Source organism: Sander lucioperca, chromosome 15 (assembly GCF_008315115.2).
Source record: "Sander lucioperca isolate FBNREF2018 chromosome 15, SLUC_FBN_1.2, whole genome shotgun sequence".
In the NCBI taxonomy this organism is placed as follows: domain Eukaryota; kingdom Metazoa; phylum Chordata; class Actinopteri; order Perciformes; family Percidae; genus Sander; species Sander lucioperca.
The window spans coordinates 9,867,260-9,887,466 of NC_050187.1; the positions used below are offsets into that span (position 1 = coordinate 9,867,260).

The 20,207-nt window shown below is 42.5% G+C and overlaps 1 protein-coding gene across 3 annotated transcripts in view; it reads right to left on the reverse strand.

Moving 5' to 3' along the window:
• LOC116047849 (kinase non-catalytic C-lobe domain-containing protein 1) overlaps window positions 1-19,094 on the reverse strand; it is a 59,135-nt gene extending 40,041 nt beyond the window's left edge. Inside the window, exons 1-4 of one of the 3 annotated variants that reach the window (XM_035992316.1) lie at window positions 18,545-19,094; window positions 10,248-10,446; window positions 4,647-4,705; window positions 1,875-2,021 (exon numbers count right to left, since the gene is read on the reverse strand). In XM_035992316.1, the coding sequence (XP_035848209.1) occupies window positions 1,875-2,021; window positions 4,647-4,705; window positions 10,248-10,446; window positions 18,545-18,649 (510 nt within the window). In that variant the 5' untranslated portion in view covers window positions 18,650-19,094. The remainder of the gene's footprint in view (window positions 1-1,874; window positions 2,022-4,646; window positions 4,706-10,247; window positions 10,447-18,544) is intronic. The other 2 variants (XM_031296855.2, XM_035992317.1) reach the window with 2 other exon arrangements.
• Between the last annotated feature and the right edge of the window lie 1,113 nt (window positions 19,095-20,207).

Genomic DNA, 20,207 nt, shown 5'->3' on the forward strand with positions numbered 1-20,207 from the left:
GTGTGTTTTGGGCGTAACATGCAATAAACCAATCAGAGATCATCTCCCATTCCCTTTAAAAGGCAGGCGCGTTTGTACCTTGGCGCATTGCTATTATGATGGAGGATTTGCAGCGTAATATTTTTATTTGTAATCTTTTGCATGTTTGTGTGCTGCTGCGCTTCCCTGTGTGTAACAAGCATAGTGTGTGCGCGCTGTGCACGAGCCTAGCGGCATTTTACTAATTTGCTGTTAAAATAACAATGAAAAGGTTTTTGTTGGTCAATGGCACAATCACTTCCCGCTGCCTCAGGATAGCAATACGCCAAGAATGCACCTGAACACACCTCCCTGTAAGACCAGCACGCCCATGGGCGCAATGATGGGTGCAGGTGCATTTGCCATTTAAACAACGCGGGCACTGGACGGGAAATTGACAACTGCGTCGGTCTTAAACTAGCAAAGACACTTGCGTCGGTCTTTACGCTGCGCTGCGCCGGGTGTAAGATAGGGCTCTAATACTTATTGATCGCATCATCATTTACTTAATTTCGTATGCCTTACTTTCTAATTTTACTGCTAAGTTGTTGTTTTTAATCACAAAATGGTTAAAAAGAAACCATGCAATCCCACTCATTTTGTACGTGCATTGAAGTGAACCTAATTTAACACTTAACTAAACACTTGCCTTGCTTTCTTTCAGACACTTTATTTTTATTTTTTTCATTATCTGAATGCCATGACAACCCAATCGGTGAAATCTCTAATTATTCCACACTTTGGTGTGCTTGTACGGCTTCGCAGCCGAGGATTTCGCACTCCACTACCTGGGATATTTCTCCCCAACGTGCGCTTACTGTGAAACAACACTGGACGAACTTCAGCTAGTGTTGAGAGAAAAACAGCAACTTCTTCCACATCTGCCATTTGGTGCTTCGCGGAGACATGGCTCGGTGAATTAATACCAGACTCTGCGCTTCAGATGGCTGGCCCCGGTCCCCCACTGTCACGGTCACTGATACTCAACGCCCAGCCCTAGTCACTACACTTTGAATTATCCTTCAACCTGGACTATAAATCTGCCCATGCACATATTATACATTAAGCTCGTTGGGGATGAGCTGCTCCTCGCCTGTAAAGTGGACGAGAGCAGCCGAGGGGGGTGACCCATCCTGTTAGGTCCGATTCCAATTTATTAAAATATTATCAGACCATATATCAGCTCGTACACAGTCTCAAGATGTTTTTATTAAGACAGAGTAGCTGTTAAAATGCTCTACAGGCGATCTGTTGCTGATGTTAAACAACAGACTGTAGATGATCCGTAATCTGAACGGATTTAGTCTCTCTGACTTCTAAACGTCACTATCAGCCACACAACATGTGTCCTGTAAAGAATAAAGTTTATATAAAAAAAGCCATCACGTTGAGTCGATTTTGAACCAATCAGCTGAGAGCCAGGCGTTTCCCATCATACCCTGGGTCTTGCAGTCGGTGGAGAGCAGCTGCGTCGCCTGGGTCTATAAACTGCGGCCGCCTTGATCTCGTGAGGTTATCGCTGCCTACGTGTCCATGACGTCAGAGCAAGTCGGGATCAAGTCGGACACAAATCTAACCGGCATGCATTGGGCGGCGATCGCCGGTGATCAATTCTGCGCAGGCCTGGCTCATCTCATTTCTCTCATTTCATCTCACATTCTGCACTCAACCCATTTAGCCTCTTTTTCCGTATGCAACAGCTATTTTGTTTGTATATATTTGTTTCTGTATTTATTGTTTATTTCATATTCATGAAATAAGTGCGACTTATTGGGGCAATAAATCCCTTTTCTGACTTTTCACACCATTCCATAAATCATTGCAGCAGTTAGGAAGAGTCAGCAGAGTGTTTCTACCTGCAGGAGCGGCCTGCTCTCGGGCTTCTCCTCCTGCATCTGCTCCAGCAGCCTCTGGATCTCTTCCCCCAGCTCCGCCTCCAGCTCTGGCTCGATGACAAAGCTCAGTGCGGCAGAAAGCGTCGAGCCCAGAGAGTAAACATGGCCCTGCAGCCGGGGATAAAGGAGGAGAAAACACTATCATCATCATCATCATCATCATCATCATCATCATCATCATCATCATCATCAGGAACCGGCTGCAGCTGTGAATTTACAGCAAGTACAGAGATCTGAATCTGTGAATGACCTGAGAAAATACAGGGTCTTCTTACCATTCTGGGTAGTAATTGTCATGTATTGCACATACTGTATTTATGACAGAGCTTTTGTTTTGCTTTGCTACACTGACAGTGGGTATTATGGTCAGCAGCGGGTTTGAACAAGGTGCTACCAAGTTCACATCTCAGACGTAACCATCACTCCCAACAACTGAAGTGGACTGTACCCATACTTATGTGGTAAACACATGTGCAAGGCGGATCCCAGTGTGGGTCACCAAAATAGCAGAGTAAATACTCGGCTGAAGGCCTTTTGCTCACATGTACGCCATTACTTTGGCCGTGCGTAATATCTCCCTTGAGAAAAACACATTGAAAAAAAACACGTACAGAAGAGGGTTTGTTTTTTCCTTTCTCAGAAGTGTTGTGTATTTTGACAGACTGCAAAATTAGAATGCACGGTTTATTTGAAATTGGGTTACATAAGTCTAGTGTAAATGTATTCATGTTGTGGTGAGAACAGTGACACACTCGATGAGAGTGTGTGAGCTTCACATTTGTATGCAAAAGAAGCCAAAGGCGTTAGAACCCAGTCAGATCAGATGCAGCAGAAAGACTATTTCAAGACTGCCCCTAAAGCGTAGCAGACACAGATGCGTAGGGGAGTATCTAAAGATAAAGAGAGACCTGCAGTTTATTTTTTGACCCTCTTCTTTCACCGTTCCCTTTAAGCCCCTGACACACTAACCCGACGGCCGACCGTTGGCAGAAAAGGCACTCGGACTGATCAGTCGGCTCCCCGAGGTCCAAAAAGTGCCTCAGAACACACCGAAGCGACGCCGACTTCAGTGTGTAATATGTCTCCATAACAGCAGGCGGCGCTAATCTGTACGACTGCAACTGATTGGACGAACGCGTCACGTGGGTCTGGCTTCTCCGGAAATTCAAAGCCAGACTGTCATGGCGGCTTGTTCAGAATACGATCTCGTATTTTACTAAAATAGTTCACCGAAACGTGTTTCTGAAAACATTTTAAGCGAGAAATAGGCCGTGCAGTTGCTGAATCTGTCTTTATTTCAGATCGACAAAGGTCAGTTTAAAAGATTTTCGTCAGATTGTGAGAGGCATCCCGCTCGTCATTTCCGGGTTAGCACTCCACCAATCAGATCGGTCATTGAGTCCGACTGCCCGCCCTCCGACGCAACAAGTCAGGTCGGCCAAAATGAAGGCCGACAGCTCCTCGGCGGACGACGAGTCACTGACCTCGCCAGACTGTCCGACGGCCGATTATCGGGTTGGTGTGTCACTGGCTTTATACATCCATGGCTCGCACACCACAGCAAAGTTAAAACTGATAACTGCCAGCTCCCCCGATTTGTGTTGTCCCGCGGGATCCCAACGCAGTGTTAATGTGTTAATGAAAGTGAAAAATAATGTGTGTTTGTTTCTTGGCCCATGCTATACCTTTCCACCTTTCAAGTTTCATGAAAAGTTTTTCCATAATCCTGCTGACAGATAGCCGTCGCTGCTATTTTAAAAGATTTCAAAGGCAAGTTTTCTCTGAAAACGGAACACAAACTTGCCCTGGAACAATTCCTACAAAAGAAGGATGTGTGTGCCTTACTACCGACCGGCTTTGGTAAAAGCCTAATTTACAAGCTAGCACCTCTGGTGGCCAAAAGAATGGAGCTCAGCTCAAACCCTGTTGTTGCGTACGTCACCCGGATCGTTAGTCTGATTGGTTGAAGGACTATCCAATTGCGTGCAGAGTCATTTGAACTATGCCTGTTGATCACATCTCTTGTGCAGTATAAAAAACGGAGCAGACTCCCCAGACTAATGTTCAATCTTAAAAGATTGAGCTTGGTCTGGTGATAGCCAAATAATACCTCTCGGTACACACGATCAGGCACACACACACTACAATTACCGTAGTTTTCCCCACTCATCCTGTCTCTTTCTATTAGGGCGAGAGAGAGAGAGAGAGAGAGAGAGAGAGAGAGAGAGAGAGAAGGATTTGTGTCCGGTATGAATTGCCAGATGCGCGATCAGGCACGTATCAACGCTTCGCGGGCTATACGCGACGCTTACGCGCCTGGTGTGTTTTCACTGTTACACAGGACAACTGTGTGTGTGTGCACAACTCATACAAGCGTTAATTAAAGAGAGGAATGATAAGATTTGACCGAAAATCAGAGGCAGAAGAAATACCCAGATATTTTCAATAGCAATACCAGAATGTATAGAAATACTCTGTTACAGGTGAAAAACATGCATGTTAGAGTAGGTACTGCCTTCTCCCTATGTCACATTATAAGTTAGAGGTGACTGAGGTGAGTTTGTAGCTGAATGACTGCTGAGGGAATGTGGGGAATTTTAGGTGAGGAAAGAAACTGAGCACCACTCTCCACACCCTCCCTCAGCAAACATCACCAAGGTGCCTTAGTGGTGTGCGGTCCCAGGGGTGACTGTGACCAGAACAAAATCTATAAGGACATTTGTCATCTCTCACCTCAAACGTGCTGCCTGTGGTGTCCAATTCAGGAGGCACGAAGGAGCCTTCTGGATCATCTGCAAGGAGGAAAACATACCAATTAACTGCACCATTGGGCACGTTTGATAAGCATACAGTGTATCATAATGTCATTAAAAGGGAACAAACGGTGCATTTGTCGTTTGATGTGTGAACACTATGACGTATAGCCATGTCAGGTCTGTACTGTAACCTACATGCCAAGCATCTACCAGAATGAGATGCAAATCAGAGGAATATGCTAAACCCCAACAGTCCGGTGAACAAGTGCAGCCGCTTCCCTTCATTTGCATAATTCATGTGTCAGAGATAATCCCTGACAAACAAGACAGGAGCTATCAGCGCAGAGGAGCAGTGTGGCCTCCGCCTCCCCAAATAGGCCACTGATCAGACTGGCTACAAGCAGGACACACAGATACATGAAAACACCAACACAAACAGGGCTTAACTTTTTTGCTCACCAGCCACTGTGGCTAGTGGTTTTCCAAAGCTACTAGCCACTCAGCATTTTCACTAGCCGCTATTTTGTGGAAAATTACGCTTTATTCGGTTTTATTTGAATAAAGTTGACTATGGTGTTCATAGGCGGAATTTTCAATAATCAAAACTGGCCAGTGCAACCCCTCCAAATGTCTTTATTTTTAAATATTTAAAATATTAACTGTAATAAAACATGGTAAGTGGTTGGCTTTCTCGATTCAATGTAGGTAGGGATCTCCCCCCCCCCCAATGTTGAACCCAAAGTTACGCCCTTGATGGTGTGCTACAAGTAGCTTGAAGAACCAGATTAACAACCCTTTCAAATGTAAATGAGCACTGAAAACACCGAATTCAAAACTACATAAAATATAACAATGCAGTCATCAATATCATTATCAATATTCAGCTCTGATAATGTGTGTAAAGCTCCTTTTTGTATGAAAACATGCAACCGAATAAGACACAGACATAAAAAGAGTAGCTTCTCATTGCATAGGCTAGGTGGTGCAGGGGTGTAGAAGATGAGTTGAAAGTGATTTGGAGCGCACTCGTGTGTCACTAATCTGCCGGCCCTTGCCCTCGGTGACAGAAAGAGGAGCGCACAGACCAAATGTCCTGCTAAATTGTCCTGCTGCAAGCTCTCTCTGTATTTCTTCTACAAACCTGTACCTTATACAGTCTATAACCTATACAGACGCAACTGTTGCCTCGGCTTGCTATGTCACGTGCTGAACGGAGCTCTTTGGGGATATTTTAAGGAATCGCCGCGGCTTGCTGGTCTGATGTGCCGTACGGGCCACCGTACTCCGGCCGTGGGCTGCCGCTGCACACTGGGTCACAGCTGTGTTCCTGTGTCGGGCACACAGTACTCCAGCCACCAGTGTTACAATATAAAGGCGTGTCACCCGCCAAAGTGGCTAGTGAGAGTGACTGTGTTACCCGCCACTGCCGAAATCTACCCGCATTTGGCGGGTGCTAACGGCAAGCCCTGAACACAAACATGCACTCCATCCACTGGACTTATGACTAGACAGGTAAAGAGGCATGTGGAGACAGAAGGAGAGCATAGACTGAGAGATAATGGACGTTGCATCACGTCAGCATGACGTCACCATTGGTTTGGGGCTGCGGTTTTGAAGCCTCGAGTTTCGCCATCGTGGTATTTTGGAGCCAGAAGTGACCATACTTTGACAAGAGGGCAGAGCTGGGAAGGGTGACTTGTCTAAGCCAGTGTATGGTTTCATGGAGCTGCGCTAAGCTAAAGGAGGGAAAGTCGCCTATTTTTAACCCTTCTGACGCAAGTCATCCAGCGGTTCATCAGCATCTACGGCAGGACAAAGAGCTGGTTGGAAATCGGCAGACTTTCCCATCAAGTTACCTAGCTAACGCTTGCGGTAGCTAGCTAGCTTGGTTGGCAGAACACTGACCAAGACATTTTTTGTAACATGGACAGCACCCAAAACAAGTTTACGGCTACTGAAATGAACACAGTGGCATGGATACGCATTGCTAAGTAGAGCTGCAAAGATGAATCGATTAATCGATTAGTTGTCAACTCTTAAATTAATCGCCAACTATTTTGATAATCGATTAGTCGGTTTGAGTAATCTTTTAAGACAAAAGTAAAAATTATTTGATTCCAGCTTCTTAAATGTGAATAATTTCTAGTTCCTTCTCTCCTCTGTGACAGTAAACTGAATATCTTTGAGTTGTGGACAAAACAAGACATTTGAGGACGTCATCTTGGGCTTTTGGGAAACACTGATCGACATTTTTCACAATTTTCTGACATTTTAGAGACCAAACAACTAATTGAATAATCGAGAAAATAATCAACAGATTAATCGACTATGAAAATAATCGTTAGTTGCAGCCCTATTGCTAAGCCTCTGTCCTGTTTGACACGTTGGCAAGTAGCCTAAGACATCCCCCGCTTTATTGTCCATTTTAAAATAAATGGGACCATAATTTACAAAATGGGCATCATGCTGTATTAAAGAAGACTTGAAACTACAATTGAGGCCATAAACTTGTTAGGAAAATGTTTACTGAGGTAGTAAATCAAGTGAGAAAAGACTTTTATACAATCAGACCTCTTTTTTCGCCCCCTGCTGGACATAGATAGAATGCAGGTTAACGTCACTTCCACATTGGCTTCACTTTTCAGACCCAGAAGTTACCGCTTGAGGGAGAGAAAGGTTGTACCAAGAGTGAGAGAAGGAGAGATAGAAGAAGGAGGGGAATAAAATGGGTCATGACAGATCTGGGTTGGTCTACTGGAGTTATGATTTCCCCTCCCATGTGTAACGAGGCCGATATCCATTTCTCCTCTCCTCCTTAGCCTTTTTTCTTTCTCTCCTCTCCTTCCGTTATTCCTTTACTTTCCATTCATCTCCTCACCCCTTTCCTTTCCTCCGTCCCTCTCCTCATCTCTCTTTTCCTTCCATGCCTTTTCCCATTTTCCTTTTCTTCTCTTTCCTACCAATTCCTCTCCTCTTTCCTACTTTCCTTCCTTTACTTCCCTCTCCTCATCTTTTTTTTCCTCTCTGTCTCTGTTTTTTTACTCTCCCTTTTTATTTCCTTTCCCTTCTTATCCTCTCCCCTCCTTTTTCCTTCTCTTTTTCTATTATCTCCTCTCCTTTTATATTTCTTTCCTGTCCGCCCCTCTTTAACTTCCTCTCCTCCTGAGCCTTTTTCATCTCATCTCCTCTATTACCTCTCTTTTTTCATTCCCATTTTCCTTTTCTTCTCTTTCCTGCCTATTCCTCTCATTTCCTTTCATTCCTTTTATCTCCTCTTTTTCATTCCCTTTCCCCACCTCCTTAAATTCAATCAAATCAATTTTTATTTGTCGCATGAAATTGTACGAGGTACAATTCCAGTGAGATGTAATCCAATCAGCTCCTTCAACTTGTGCACGATTCATCATAGAACAGAATGTGGCCGCCAGATCCTTTTTCATCTAGTCTCCTCACCTATCCTCCCCCTTTTGTCCCTTCCCATTCCCCTTCCAATTCCTCTCCTCTCATTCCTTTTCTTTCCTCTCTCCTTAGCTCTCTTATACTGACCTCTTTCCTTCCCGTTCTCTATCTTTTCCTTGCTTCCCTTTCCTCTTCTCTTTTTTTTCTCATCTCCTCTGGTCTCCTCTTTTTTTCCTTTTCCTCTCCTCACCTATTTTCCCTCTACTCCTAGGCCTTTTTCCATCTCCTCTCCAAGAGGTTGACAGTTCAAACAAACATGAAGGAGAAATGGACAGACAGGAGTAGACACGATATTTCAACCCTTTGTATTCAGGAAGAACTGTAGCATAGTGAAATCAGCAGCGAATAAGAGAGAGAGAGAGAGAGAGAGAGAGAGAGAGAGAGAGAGAGAGAGAGAGAGAGAGAGAGAGAGAGAGAAGAAAAAGACAGCCTGCTTGTCAGTGACGCAGCTGCCTCCGGGGTGATGGCGAGAGCTTGGTGAGTCATGTATGCCTACAGCATTTTAGCACAACAGGTAGTATGAGCTGAGAAATAGAACTGATTCAACACACTTTCCAAATGGTGCTGATCCCATTTCCCACAGAGCACAGGCAGTCCAGTTTTATCAGAAATGAACAGCTTAGCGATGCTAAACCTTAGCAGAAGGTCATAATTTACTGAAAACCACCGGAGGACGTGTTGTTACTATGGCTGGGTACGTTGGTGACGCCGGCGCTGCCGCACCATCACCCACAGTCACGTACAACTAACCGCTCTGCTATTACTGTAGTCATTACTTAGCTGCAATGAACCCTATTGACGAGTTGTTGTGGCAACAGCCATTCTCGCTGAGATTCATCACCACAGCCCTCGAGGTCACTCTTTCATACGGCGGTACAGGGGGAGCCGGTTTGGGGTTGGCCGTGGAAGTGTGCCTCAGCTTGAAATGTCATCCCGATCGCAAAAAGAGCTCAATTAAATGGAATCGATAGGGAAACTGTGCAACGAGTGAAGCGAGGAGCTTAGTGTTTTTGATTAATGATATAGCACCGTGTCCAGCACAAACAACTAACACAATGAGGGTAATGTGGGCACTGCTATTTACAGGATGAATCATAGCAGGAGGACGGAACACAGCCCGGTGAAGCACAACAACAAATGACGCTGCGAAGGATTTTGTAAATGTTCAGGCATGAGAAATGTCAAAAAACATGACTAATAAACTCAGCGAAAAAAGAAACTGTCCCATTTTCAGGACACTGTATTTTAAAGATACTTTTGTAAAAATCAAAATAACTTTAGAGATCTTCATTGTAAAGGGTTTAAACAATGTTTTCCATGCTTGTTCAATGAACCATAAACAATTAATGAACATGCACCTGTTGAACGGTCGAAAAGACCATAACAGCTTGCAGGCGGTAGGCAATTAAGGTCACAGTTTAGTTTAGTTCACAATTAGGAAAGTAAAGAGACCTTTCTACTGACTCAGAAAAACACCAAAAGAAAGACGCCCAGGGTCCCTGCTAATCTGCGTGAACGTGCCTTAGGCAATGTCCCTACTGTAAGACAGCGCTACTGGGAGACAGGAAGCACAGCTGATGGCAGACCACGTGTAACAACACCTGCATAGGATCGGTACATCCGAATATCACACCTGCGGGACAGGTACAGGATGGCAACAACAACCGCAAGAACTGGCCAGTCTGGTGCAGTTGTACATGAGGAGGAGATGCACTGCAGTACTTAATGCAGCTGGTGGCCACACCAGATACTGAGGGCTACTTTTGATTTTGACCCCTCCATTGTTCAGGGACACATTATTCCATTTCTGTTAGTCACATGTCTGTGAAAATTGTTCAGTTTATGTCTTAGTTGTTAAATCTTTACAAATATTCGCCTATGTTAAGCTTGCTTAAAATATAAAAGCAGTTGAAAGTGACAGGACGTTTCTTTTTTTCGCTGAGTATATGATCAGTCAGTTCCATCAGTAGCATGCCTGAAGTCAAACCTGCAAAATCAGAATATGATTAGCCAAATATCGTGCAAAAAGTGTGAATCAAGGACAATCCAATGGAAGTGGAAAGCGGTTTAATTATTGCCCAAACATATACATGAGAGTGTCACTGTGCTGTAGACTCACCACTCAGCTGCTCCATGAAGCAAACATTCCCATGGGCGTTGAAGGCCAGAGTGTCTGGTGTTATGCACAGGGTGTGGAAGAGGTGGGAGGGTCGGATACTCTGCAGCGCCAGGACGCACTCTGCACACACCGCCCACACCTCCTCCTCAGACAGACAGCTGTCCCGCAAAGACAGGATGTCTGCCAGAGACACATTCTCCTGTGGACAAACACACATACAAGAATCTCCAGGTAAGCGCGCACACACACACACACACACACACACACACACATTTTATATATACTGCTTAAAATGCTGGTATCGGTAAGTACTGGAGTTTATGCACCGATCCGATACCACGTAATAAAGCCCTAAAGAAAATCTACGTTAAAGTAGTTTATTTATGTTCTTTTTCCGTTATAACTGACTGTCAAACTGCATAATAAAAGAAAGTTCTGGGGCATTCATCGTTCATGTTTCACAAAGAGTTTAACCTGAGCCAGACCTACAACAAAGATAGAAATAATATCACATCCATACAGGGATAGTAGTATACAGTTGTTAAAACATAATAAAATATATGACACGTATCGGATCAGTACTCTGTATCGGCCGATACACAAGTTCAGGTATCGGAATCGGGAAGCAAAAAATGGTATCGGACCATCTCTAATATATATATATATATATATATATTAGGGCTGGATGATTAATCGAAAAATAATCGTAACCGAAATTCAGAGCCTATAACCGACGTAATTTTACCAAGTCGGTTATTTCGGTCTTTTAATCCTATTAATATTTCCGCGGCCGCCCACTGTGTGTTAATGTACTTTCCCCTTAAAACATATTACGGCCGCCACGTGTGTAGTCACGTGACTCCGCCCTGTCCAGTCTGCGACCATAGGTGCTTGGATAGTACTTGTACTTTTTAGAGGAAAAGTACACTTCTAAGCAGTTCTAAGAACTACTCTCCCACAAAATCTTTTTTCCCATTTGCATTCCCACTGGCCAAGTGGCCATAGGGACTGGTAGGAAGGGTAAGGGAGCGACGCAAGCACGGCAACGGTCTTTATAGCGTCGTCACTAGACCTTAGCGTCACATACAACAACAACAAATGATGCTAATACTTGTGCACTTTTGCTATATTAAATGTACGTCCATTCTCGTAGTAATTCACGTAATGTTTTGCTCAACACAGACGGGGCTTTATTATACTCGGAACAGACCCCGCCTCTGCCTGCAGCGCTGTGAACGTGTGTGTGTGTGTGTGTGTGTGTGTGTGTGTAACGGCCGGCGAGCCACAGGACACGCTTGTGGAGTTTAACTCCGAAAAGATAGTTAACCACAGGTTCCCGTTAATCTTATGGACATTTATTATTTATTTTCTATATTTTTAGGAAACTTTTTTTTTTTTACATTAAAACTTAAATTACTTTTTTATAAGACATTTTTATTTCATTGTAAAATCTACTGTTGTAGATTTCAGTTCAGTTGTTTGAAATATTTAATAAATAAGCATTAATTGCTATCTGTGTTGTTTCCTTATTTTAGAATCACAAAGATAGGATGTATAGTATGCACTCTTTCATTAGAAAAAATAACCGTGAACATATTTACAGTATAAGAAAAGATTTTTTTTTTTAAATAATCGTTCAATAATCGTAATCGAGGTAACTTGTTCGATTAATCGTGATTATGATTTTAGCCCAAATCGTCCAGCCCTAATATATATATATATATATATATATATATATATATATATATATATATATATATATTCCATGCTTACACTGTGACAAGTAAAAAAATGTTGTTTGAATTGCTTAAGCCCTGATCTGCATCAGGTATTTAGTTTAATCCAGTCTTGGTGTGAGGGCAAATGTTAACACAAATTTAGCACAATTCAGCCTTTTGTCTAATTTTTCCATTTCCTGGATTACATGAACTTTAGAGGACAGAAGGAGGCAGAACCATAGACTTTATGAAAGAAGTGGACGTAGCTTCCGGGTCTGAAAAGTCAAGCCAATGCGGAAGTGCCATAAACCTGCATTCTTTTTAGTGGCTAGCAGGGGGCGGCTCCACTGGCTGCAAAAAAAAAGTCGGATTCCTTTTATTGTTATTCAGCAACATACAGAAATATGTAGAGCATGAATGAAATTACCGATTACGAAGTCCGATTGTATAGAAGTCTATGGGAAAATGACCCTACTTCTAACTTGATTTATGACCTCAGAAATCATTTTTCATAATGAGTTTATGGACTCAGCCGCTAGTTTCAAGTCTTGGCCAATACAGCGTGTGGTACAGACTGTGGTAGTCCTCCCCAGCTCCACCCTCTTGTCCAAATATGGTCACTTCTGGCTCCAAAAAACCAAGATGGCGACAGCCAAAATGCCAAATCCGAGGCTTCAAAACGGTAGACAACACCAATATGTTGGCTATGTCCACTTCTTTTGTAGAGCCGATGGGCACACTGCAACAACTAATTAGGGCTGCACTTCCAGGTCGAGTCTGGCAAGCCAGTTTAATATAATGATTCAGCTACTTTTAGAAAGGGCTTTTAATGTGGCGAGGCAGAGCATATTATACATTTTAATGTCCAGCATTAGAGACCAAAAGGCACAGCATTCACGTTTCCTTCCACTCCTTGAGCACCTTAACGCACCACCAAACAAGAGTAAACAAAGTCCCTGCTCTCTGCTGCACTGCAGTCAGCCAACTCATGTAAAACGCATTTTATTAAAAGTTAAAAGTCTGGCTCTGAGCTCATGCCTCTCTGCAGCACAGAGGGGCATTGGAGAGGGATAAAGTTCTACCAAAAGCCTGGAGAAACTAGATCCTACAGGTGGATGCCGGGCTGGAGATGGGTACTACATCACGCAGTACATAAACTGCCATGCTGCTGCTACTGATAACATTGCATTATCACTGTGTGGGCCTTCTCGCAAAGATACAGATAGGGAGATAAGGTAACCAAATGCTAATGTCATCATCATCCTAAAACATTAGGAAAGCCCATTTTTAAGTAGCTATTTTAAATCCAGCTTTTTTTACATCAATGTTTACTAGCAAGTAGTCTTCTTCTTTTCTGACTATTTCTTTTCTGTGTATTTCTGCTTATCTTAGCTGCTTATCAGTCTGCCAAACAAACTACTCCCTGGTGCTACTAGAGTTCCCAAAACTCCACAGGGTACCTTTACATATATGACAAATCAAGACATTTCTCATCACATTAATGCAAAAGAACTAAATATAATACTGCCATAAAGCAGTACTGCTCAGTGATATACAACATTGTAAATCACTATACAATCTATACAATCATAACCAGGGAGCTAAATAATGTCCAGAAAAGTGTTTTAGCAGAACACTGTGATGTCACAGTGAAGTTGACCTTTTGGATATAAACTTCATCATCTCATCGTTTCATCCTGTTGGACATTTGTGTGAATTGTTGTTATAATTAGAGTAGGAATTCTTGAGTTATGGCAAAAAAATGCATTTTTTGAGGTCACAATATTGACTGCAAAAATGTATACTAAAAATGGATACTAAGTCCAAGTGGACGTGACTAAATTTCCTCCAGGGGGTCCTGTGATGTTGCGTTCACAAGAATGGGACAAACAGTCAGACGGACGGACAACCCAAAAACATAATGTCTCCGGCAACAGCCAGGACGAATTACCTGGGAGAACATACGTGTCAAAAACAGCAATTCCACAACTGTACAGCAGCGTGAAAGACGACATACTAAAGGAGATCAAAGACATATTGTGGATATTTAAAATGTCTTCCAGTTCCAGTGTTAAATATTCTTTAGAAATAAAAGTGTATTGATCTTTGAAAAGGTGTACCTGCATTATTATGCCATTATCATTATATTAGATGAAAATGGTCTCGGAACGACAATATTATCGTTTATCGCAATAATTTCTGGGACAATTTATCGTCCAGCAAAATTTGTTATCGTGACAGGCCTATGAACAGTATTTCAAAGTCTCACAACACATTTCTATCATCTCACATTATATGTCGTCGTATCGCGCACACTGGAACTATGCTGCAGGATGCACATTATGTCACATGAAGAAGTTTGTTTGCCTGAACTTGCTCACAGGTTTCACGCCAACATCAGACATGTCGCATACCTGCAAACTCAGAAGGGCTGAAAAAGGTAACACATCCATCCGAAAATAAAGGGAAAACAACATTTTGCCGGTGCTAAAACGATACTTTTAAAACGGTGCCTGAACTGAAAGATTTAAATATATATATATATGCTAAGGCCACAGGGTCAAAATTAAATGATTTATTAAAAATGTAATAACAATACACTACACCAGCTGTTAGCTAACGGTAGGCTAACATTACCTGCTGTCGAGTGTAGTGTTGACTAGCGTCCCGTGCGGCGATGTTTCAGTTCCGTCTAACGTCCGTTTTTCGGAGCATCAGAGAGAAGCGCAGGCATTTAAGTGGCACCTAAATATTCGGTCCGGTAGATAATGGTCATTAAGGCACCGGTGCCATATTAGCACCGGGTCTTGGACCCCCCCCCCCAAATAAAAACTCTTCGGATCTACACGATTCACGTGGATGACATTTTCCCATTCAAAACGGCGATTTTCGCCGAAAAGCAACTAGTTTGCAGGTATGATGTTGACTAAACCGAGGCTAAACTCAAGTTTCTTTGAATGTATGTTTCAAATAGATTTAATAAGATTTAAGCAGATAAGGTCTGCTATTTTATATTAGTAAACGTCTGTTACATTCAAGCCATTGCCAAATAAGTTGATACAAAGCTAATTTAAATCAGCTCCACAGAACTCTCTCTGTATTTCTCAGTATGACTATTGTTCATGAAACGGTGTAGTCCGGCGACTTTCACGCGCAGCAGTTCGAGTGATGCGTTTTACGTCAACGCTGAGAAAAGGACAACAGCAGGGTTCAGCTTTGGTGACGAAGAGGACATAAAAACTACAAGATAATTACCTCTTCTGAAGAATCCATCACGTTTTGGTTTTTTTTATCCTCCGTGTCCTCCATGAGCTGCTAGCAACTGCGTGGAGGACGGGTGGGGGTAGTGCACAATCACCGAAGGCTTGCGTCATGTGGATGCGCCAACAGTGTTGTTGCCATTATATAGAATTCCTCATGGGGGCGACAGCAACTATGCAATATAGCTTTAAATGTACCTCTTGTTGTAAGAAAGATTGAAGAAGTGAATGCAAACTTAAGGCTTTTCTTGACACATCACATATCACATTGTCAACACTTGCACGCTAATACTCGGAAATAGTCTCCCGAGTAGAGGATGACCGTTCACAGCACTGGCAGAAAAGTTATTGTATAAAAGAATGGTCTTAGTTAGGGCTGGACGATATGGAGAAAATCAGATATCACGATATTCTTGACCAAATACCTCGATATCGATATTGCGGCGATATTCTAGGGTTGATAATTGCTGCTTTAACAAAATGTCTTCACACTAAGATTTTAGATAAATAATCATCAGTAATGTGGACATAATGTCTAAGTGGGGAAAAGGCAAATAACAGAACAGCTAGAACAGTCCGATAAGTTCAGAAAAGTACATCACTTTACTGTAATGCAGCCTTTAAAACCAGTAAAAGACAACACTTAAGCCATATTACGATATTACGATATCCAAAATCTAAGACGATATCTAGTCTCATATCCCGATATCGATATAATATCAATATATCGCCCAGCCCTAGTCTTAGTTATGAGAAACTGTGAATGACCCTGTCCACAAGAGGCTGCATCTTTCCAAGAGGATTCCATAAACAGTGCCCTCATTTTGACGCAGCAGAAAATCCTGAATTTTCTTAGGTAGCGAGGGCATTCGGTACACAAAGTACATGACATCTTGCACACCCACACACACACACACACACACTATTTATGCAATGGAGTGACTCTACACACCCACGTGAACACACTACATCATCTGTGATCCACTATTACCAAATGGCCCCATTAACCCTGGCAGACGCAGTGATCTCAGAGATTCCACGCCGCACCCGGCATAATGCTGCTGTCTGATCATTACAGGATCTTCTGTTCGCTTCGCAAGTGGACACAAAAGCTGGCCTTAACTCCGACAGAAGGGGCGGAAGAGGGAAGAGCAGGGCATCACAAAGCAACAACTGTCCAACACTTTATCCAGTACTTCCATTACCATGACCCCTTTTCTTCCATGACATTATTTATACCACAGAGCATCTCTCAACGGGGACTTATTTTTACTCCAACTGTGAAAGTAAGTCTTAATGCATTAGAACAGTGGTTCTCAAACTTTTTGAGTCACGACCCCCCAGAATAATGAGGTCGGTGTTCCAGACCCACCCCCCACCACCCTCGACAACGAGAGAGAGAGAGCTGCAAACCGGTGTAAACGGCTGTATCTACACGCCTCCCCCTGCTAATTTTTGAGTGATTTTTGTAAATGCTCTGATTAATACATGTAAACAAATAACGCTTTGCTTTAATGACAGTTTAGTTTTAGTTTTAGCTAGCACCTAGCCTTGTCCAATGTGCTCCAGGCTCTGTGGATATTGATGCGTTTGTGACTTTTTCTCTCCACCTGACCGGCCTTCAGACCCCTTCCTGTGTTCCAGGACCTCTTGATTTACAAATACAGCTCTGAATATAACACATGAAATGTACCAAACTCACACAGTAATGTAACAACCATTCTTCAGTCTAGAATATGTTATTTCATTTTTTTCCCCCACCCCAACCATCTGGCGACCCCCAGACATTATCTGGCCCCCAAGTTGAGAACCACTGCATTAGCTTATCTCTGAGTGGCTACCAGATAAGAGTGTCTGTGACTCTCTTGTAGTCGAGTTACAGCAGATTGTGAACAAAGCGTATCAATGTGATCTAGTAGAGTAGAGCACAATTACATGCAGAAAAGTGCCACTTCAAGCAGCAGCAGGAGCAGCAGCAGCCTCATAAATAGACAGTTTCCCTTGAGAAGAGTGCAGAGGGAAGCTGGAAGTCTCTCTCACCCCCCTCAAGTTAAATAGCTGTCCTACATAAGTTTGCCTCTGAGCTCCAAGGTTCTGATGAGACTGCTGGTGTGCATGGCGGGACTGAGAGGAAAGCGCCAGTAGTCAATGTGTTTATGTGTGACTGAACTTCCTTACGCTTTCAAAAGTACATTTACTCAAGTACAATTCTGAAGTACTTAAGTAGATCCATTTTATGCTTATTTAATACTTCTACTCCATTTCAGATGGAAATATTGTACTTTTAACTCCACTCATCTGACAGCTATGGTTATTTTTCAAATTAAGATTTTACATATTACATATGTATATGATGAGGTTTCAAAATACAAAGCATTGGCTCGTTTTTGGTTTGTGACACCCTGCAAAAAAGAGACGTGTGGTCATGGCCCCTTGTAACATTTAAGATGTAGAAGTTGTTAGAAGTTCCACTAAAGAGACATTTCCCCTCTACACGTCTCAGATGGTTTAACTTAAATTTCTCTTCAAGGCTAAAGTAGGCAATTATCCCCAAAAAAGCAAAGATTCAATCCAAAGGCCAAAGAATGAATAAAAAATTATATAGCAGAACTTTTTGACTCCAATAATCATCTCAGAGCTACCCAGAATTATCTTCGGAGGGGCCTGACTCCTTACTGTAACTGTATAGTTACTAAGGTATGTTTTACTAAATACATTTTGCTGCATACTTCTGTTCTTTTACTTCAGTAATATGTCAAATGCAAGACTTATTTTCAAATGATTGGTACTTTTACTTCAGTAAAGAATCTGAATCATTGACCTACTTCTTCTGCCACCGGTTATGGGAAGAAGTTACAGTGACAAAGCTGGTTCATGGCTACTTCTATGGGTGACACATAATATATAAAGAAGAACGCAGCATCAGTTGCATTGCCATCTTGTGCAGACATTGGACATGAAATTACAACTTCTAAGACTTGATGCAGCTGAGGGGCATTGTTCTAATAACCCAAGGCCTACACCTGATTTAAACCCTCAGTAGTTAAATAAGTAGGCCTACCTGGTTTCTGAAGGGGGAAAAAAATCCTCGGTGGTCTAATTATGAAAATGTAAGCAACTTGAATTCGATATGAAAGCTTTTAAGATACATCACAACCAGCCAAGTGCTGGTAAAATATGCAAGTGGCTGGTAGATTTGCTTCACTCACCAGCAAAAAAAAAAAAAATCAGTATGATATGACATTCACTAGCCGTTTGGCTGGTGAACGAAAAAGTTAATTTTGACCCCTGAATCACAACATTTATAACATTGTCTCACCTCATCCTCCAGCAGTGGAGGTAGGTGCTCCAGGTCATAGCATCCGTCTGTTTCCTCAGCTTTCCCCAAGTATGTGACCGCTGCATCACTCCCAGAAGTCTCCATTGCAGTAACTTTGGCTCCCTCAAGTAGTAAAGCGACTGTCGGTCCAGACAACAATGTTTCTAGTCGAGACAGATGGCATGCCTGAGCTCTCTGGGCTACACTGGGCACGAACGGGGGTTGACTACTTGCTGCAGTCCGGCAGTCAGTCGATGGTCACTGCGGGACAACACAGTCCAAAAACAACGCCGACAATGCGCCTGAAGTCGACCGTCTACAGTCTACAGCGAGCCGGGGCAGGAGGAGGAGGCGGGAGTGAGGGGGTGGGGTGGGGTGGGGTGGGGTGTACTGCACCTCCACAGAAACAGGCGACACACCGAAGGCGATTATAAACTGCAGTTTTGTGAATCCTCCTCCCCTCCCAGCGGAGCGGAGGAGCCGGTGTTGGCAGCGTGGAGAGTGCCGCTGCCGCCTGCTGCCTGCATGCTACAGTTGGATCCACGCCTCCGCTCACAGCGCAGAGCCGTCTGAGTCAACACTATCTCTTCTTATTCCTGCGATCAAGGGCGTAGGTTTTGTTTAACCACTGGTGGGCACACATTATAGATGTAACCAGGGGGTCTGGGGTGTCTTCCCCCATAACATTTTGAGCAATCCAACGCTTAATTTCCAGCATTTTGGTGAATTTTGATGCAACAATTTGTGCTTTTTCTGCATCGTCTTGTTATAGGCTATGCCAGACTTTAACCATAGCCCTCAGGATACCTAGGCTTAAAAAAAAGCTAGTCCAGTGATTCCCAACCTTTTTGGTTTGAGGTCCCGCCAATGAACTCACGTACCCCTTTCATTAATTCCTAATGTATGCTTCAAATGCATAACACTAGTGGATATTGTTCATTTTTATTTCAACCATGTTTCTATTATTTTTAGCTAATTATTTGAACTGTTTAGTCATTAGGCCTACTTTTAGCTAACTATTTCAGTTGCTTAATGCAATACTTTAAGATAATTATTTCAACCATTCAGCCATTACTTTTAGCTCGCTAATTATTTGAACTGTTTAGTCAGTAGGCCTACTTTTAGCTAACTATTTCAGTTGCTTAATGCAATACTTTAAGATAATTATTTCAACCATTCAGCCATTACTTTTAGCTCGCTAATTATTTGAACTGTTTAGTCAGTAGGCCTACTTTTAGCTAACCATTTCAGTTGCTTATGCAATACTTTAAGCTAATTATTTCAACCATTTAGCCGCTAATTTTAGCTAGCAAATTATTTGAACTGTTTAGTCAATAGGCCTACTTTTAGCTAACAATTTTAGTTGCTTATGCAATACTTTAAGCTAATTATTTCAACAATCTATCCATTACTTTTAGCTAACTACCTGTTTAAACTTCTGTGCTCACTTGCTAACTAGTTTTCAAGCCCTCTTACATAACTGAAGCATCTAGTGTCCAGGTGATACAGCTGATATATTATTTTAATCAAATCATAATTTCTATTTTTTTTTTTTTTTTTTAATTAGTTGAGCTACTCCAAATTATGTACGTATTCCTTGGCAACAGCATGAGGGAGAACCGGGACGAATTAAACAGTTTTTAATCAAACGTCATTTACAAAG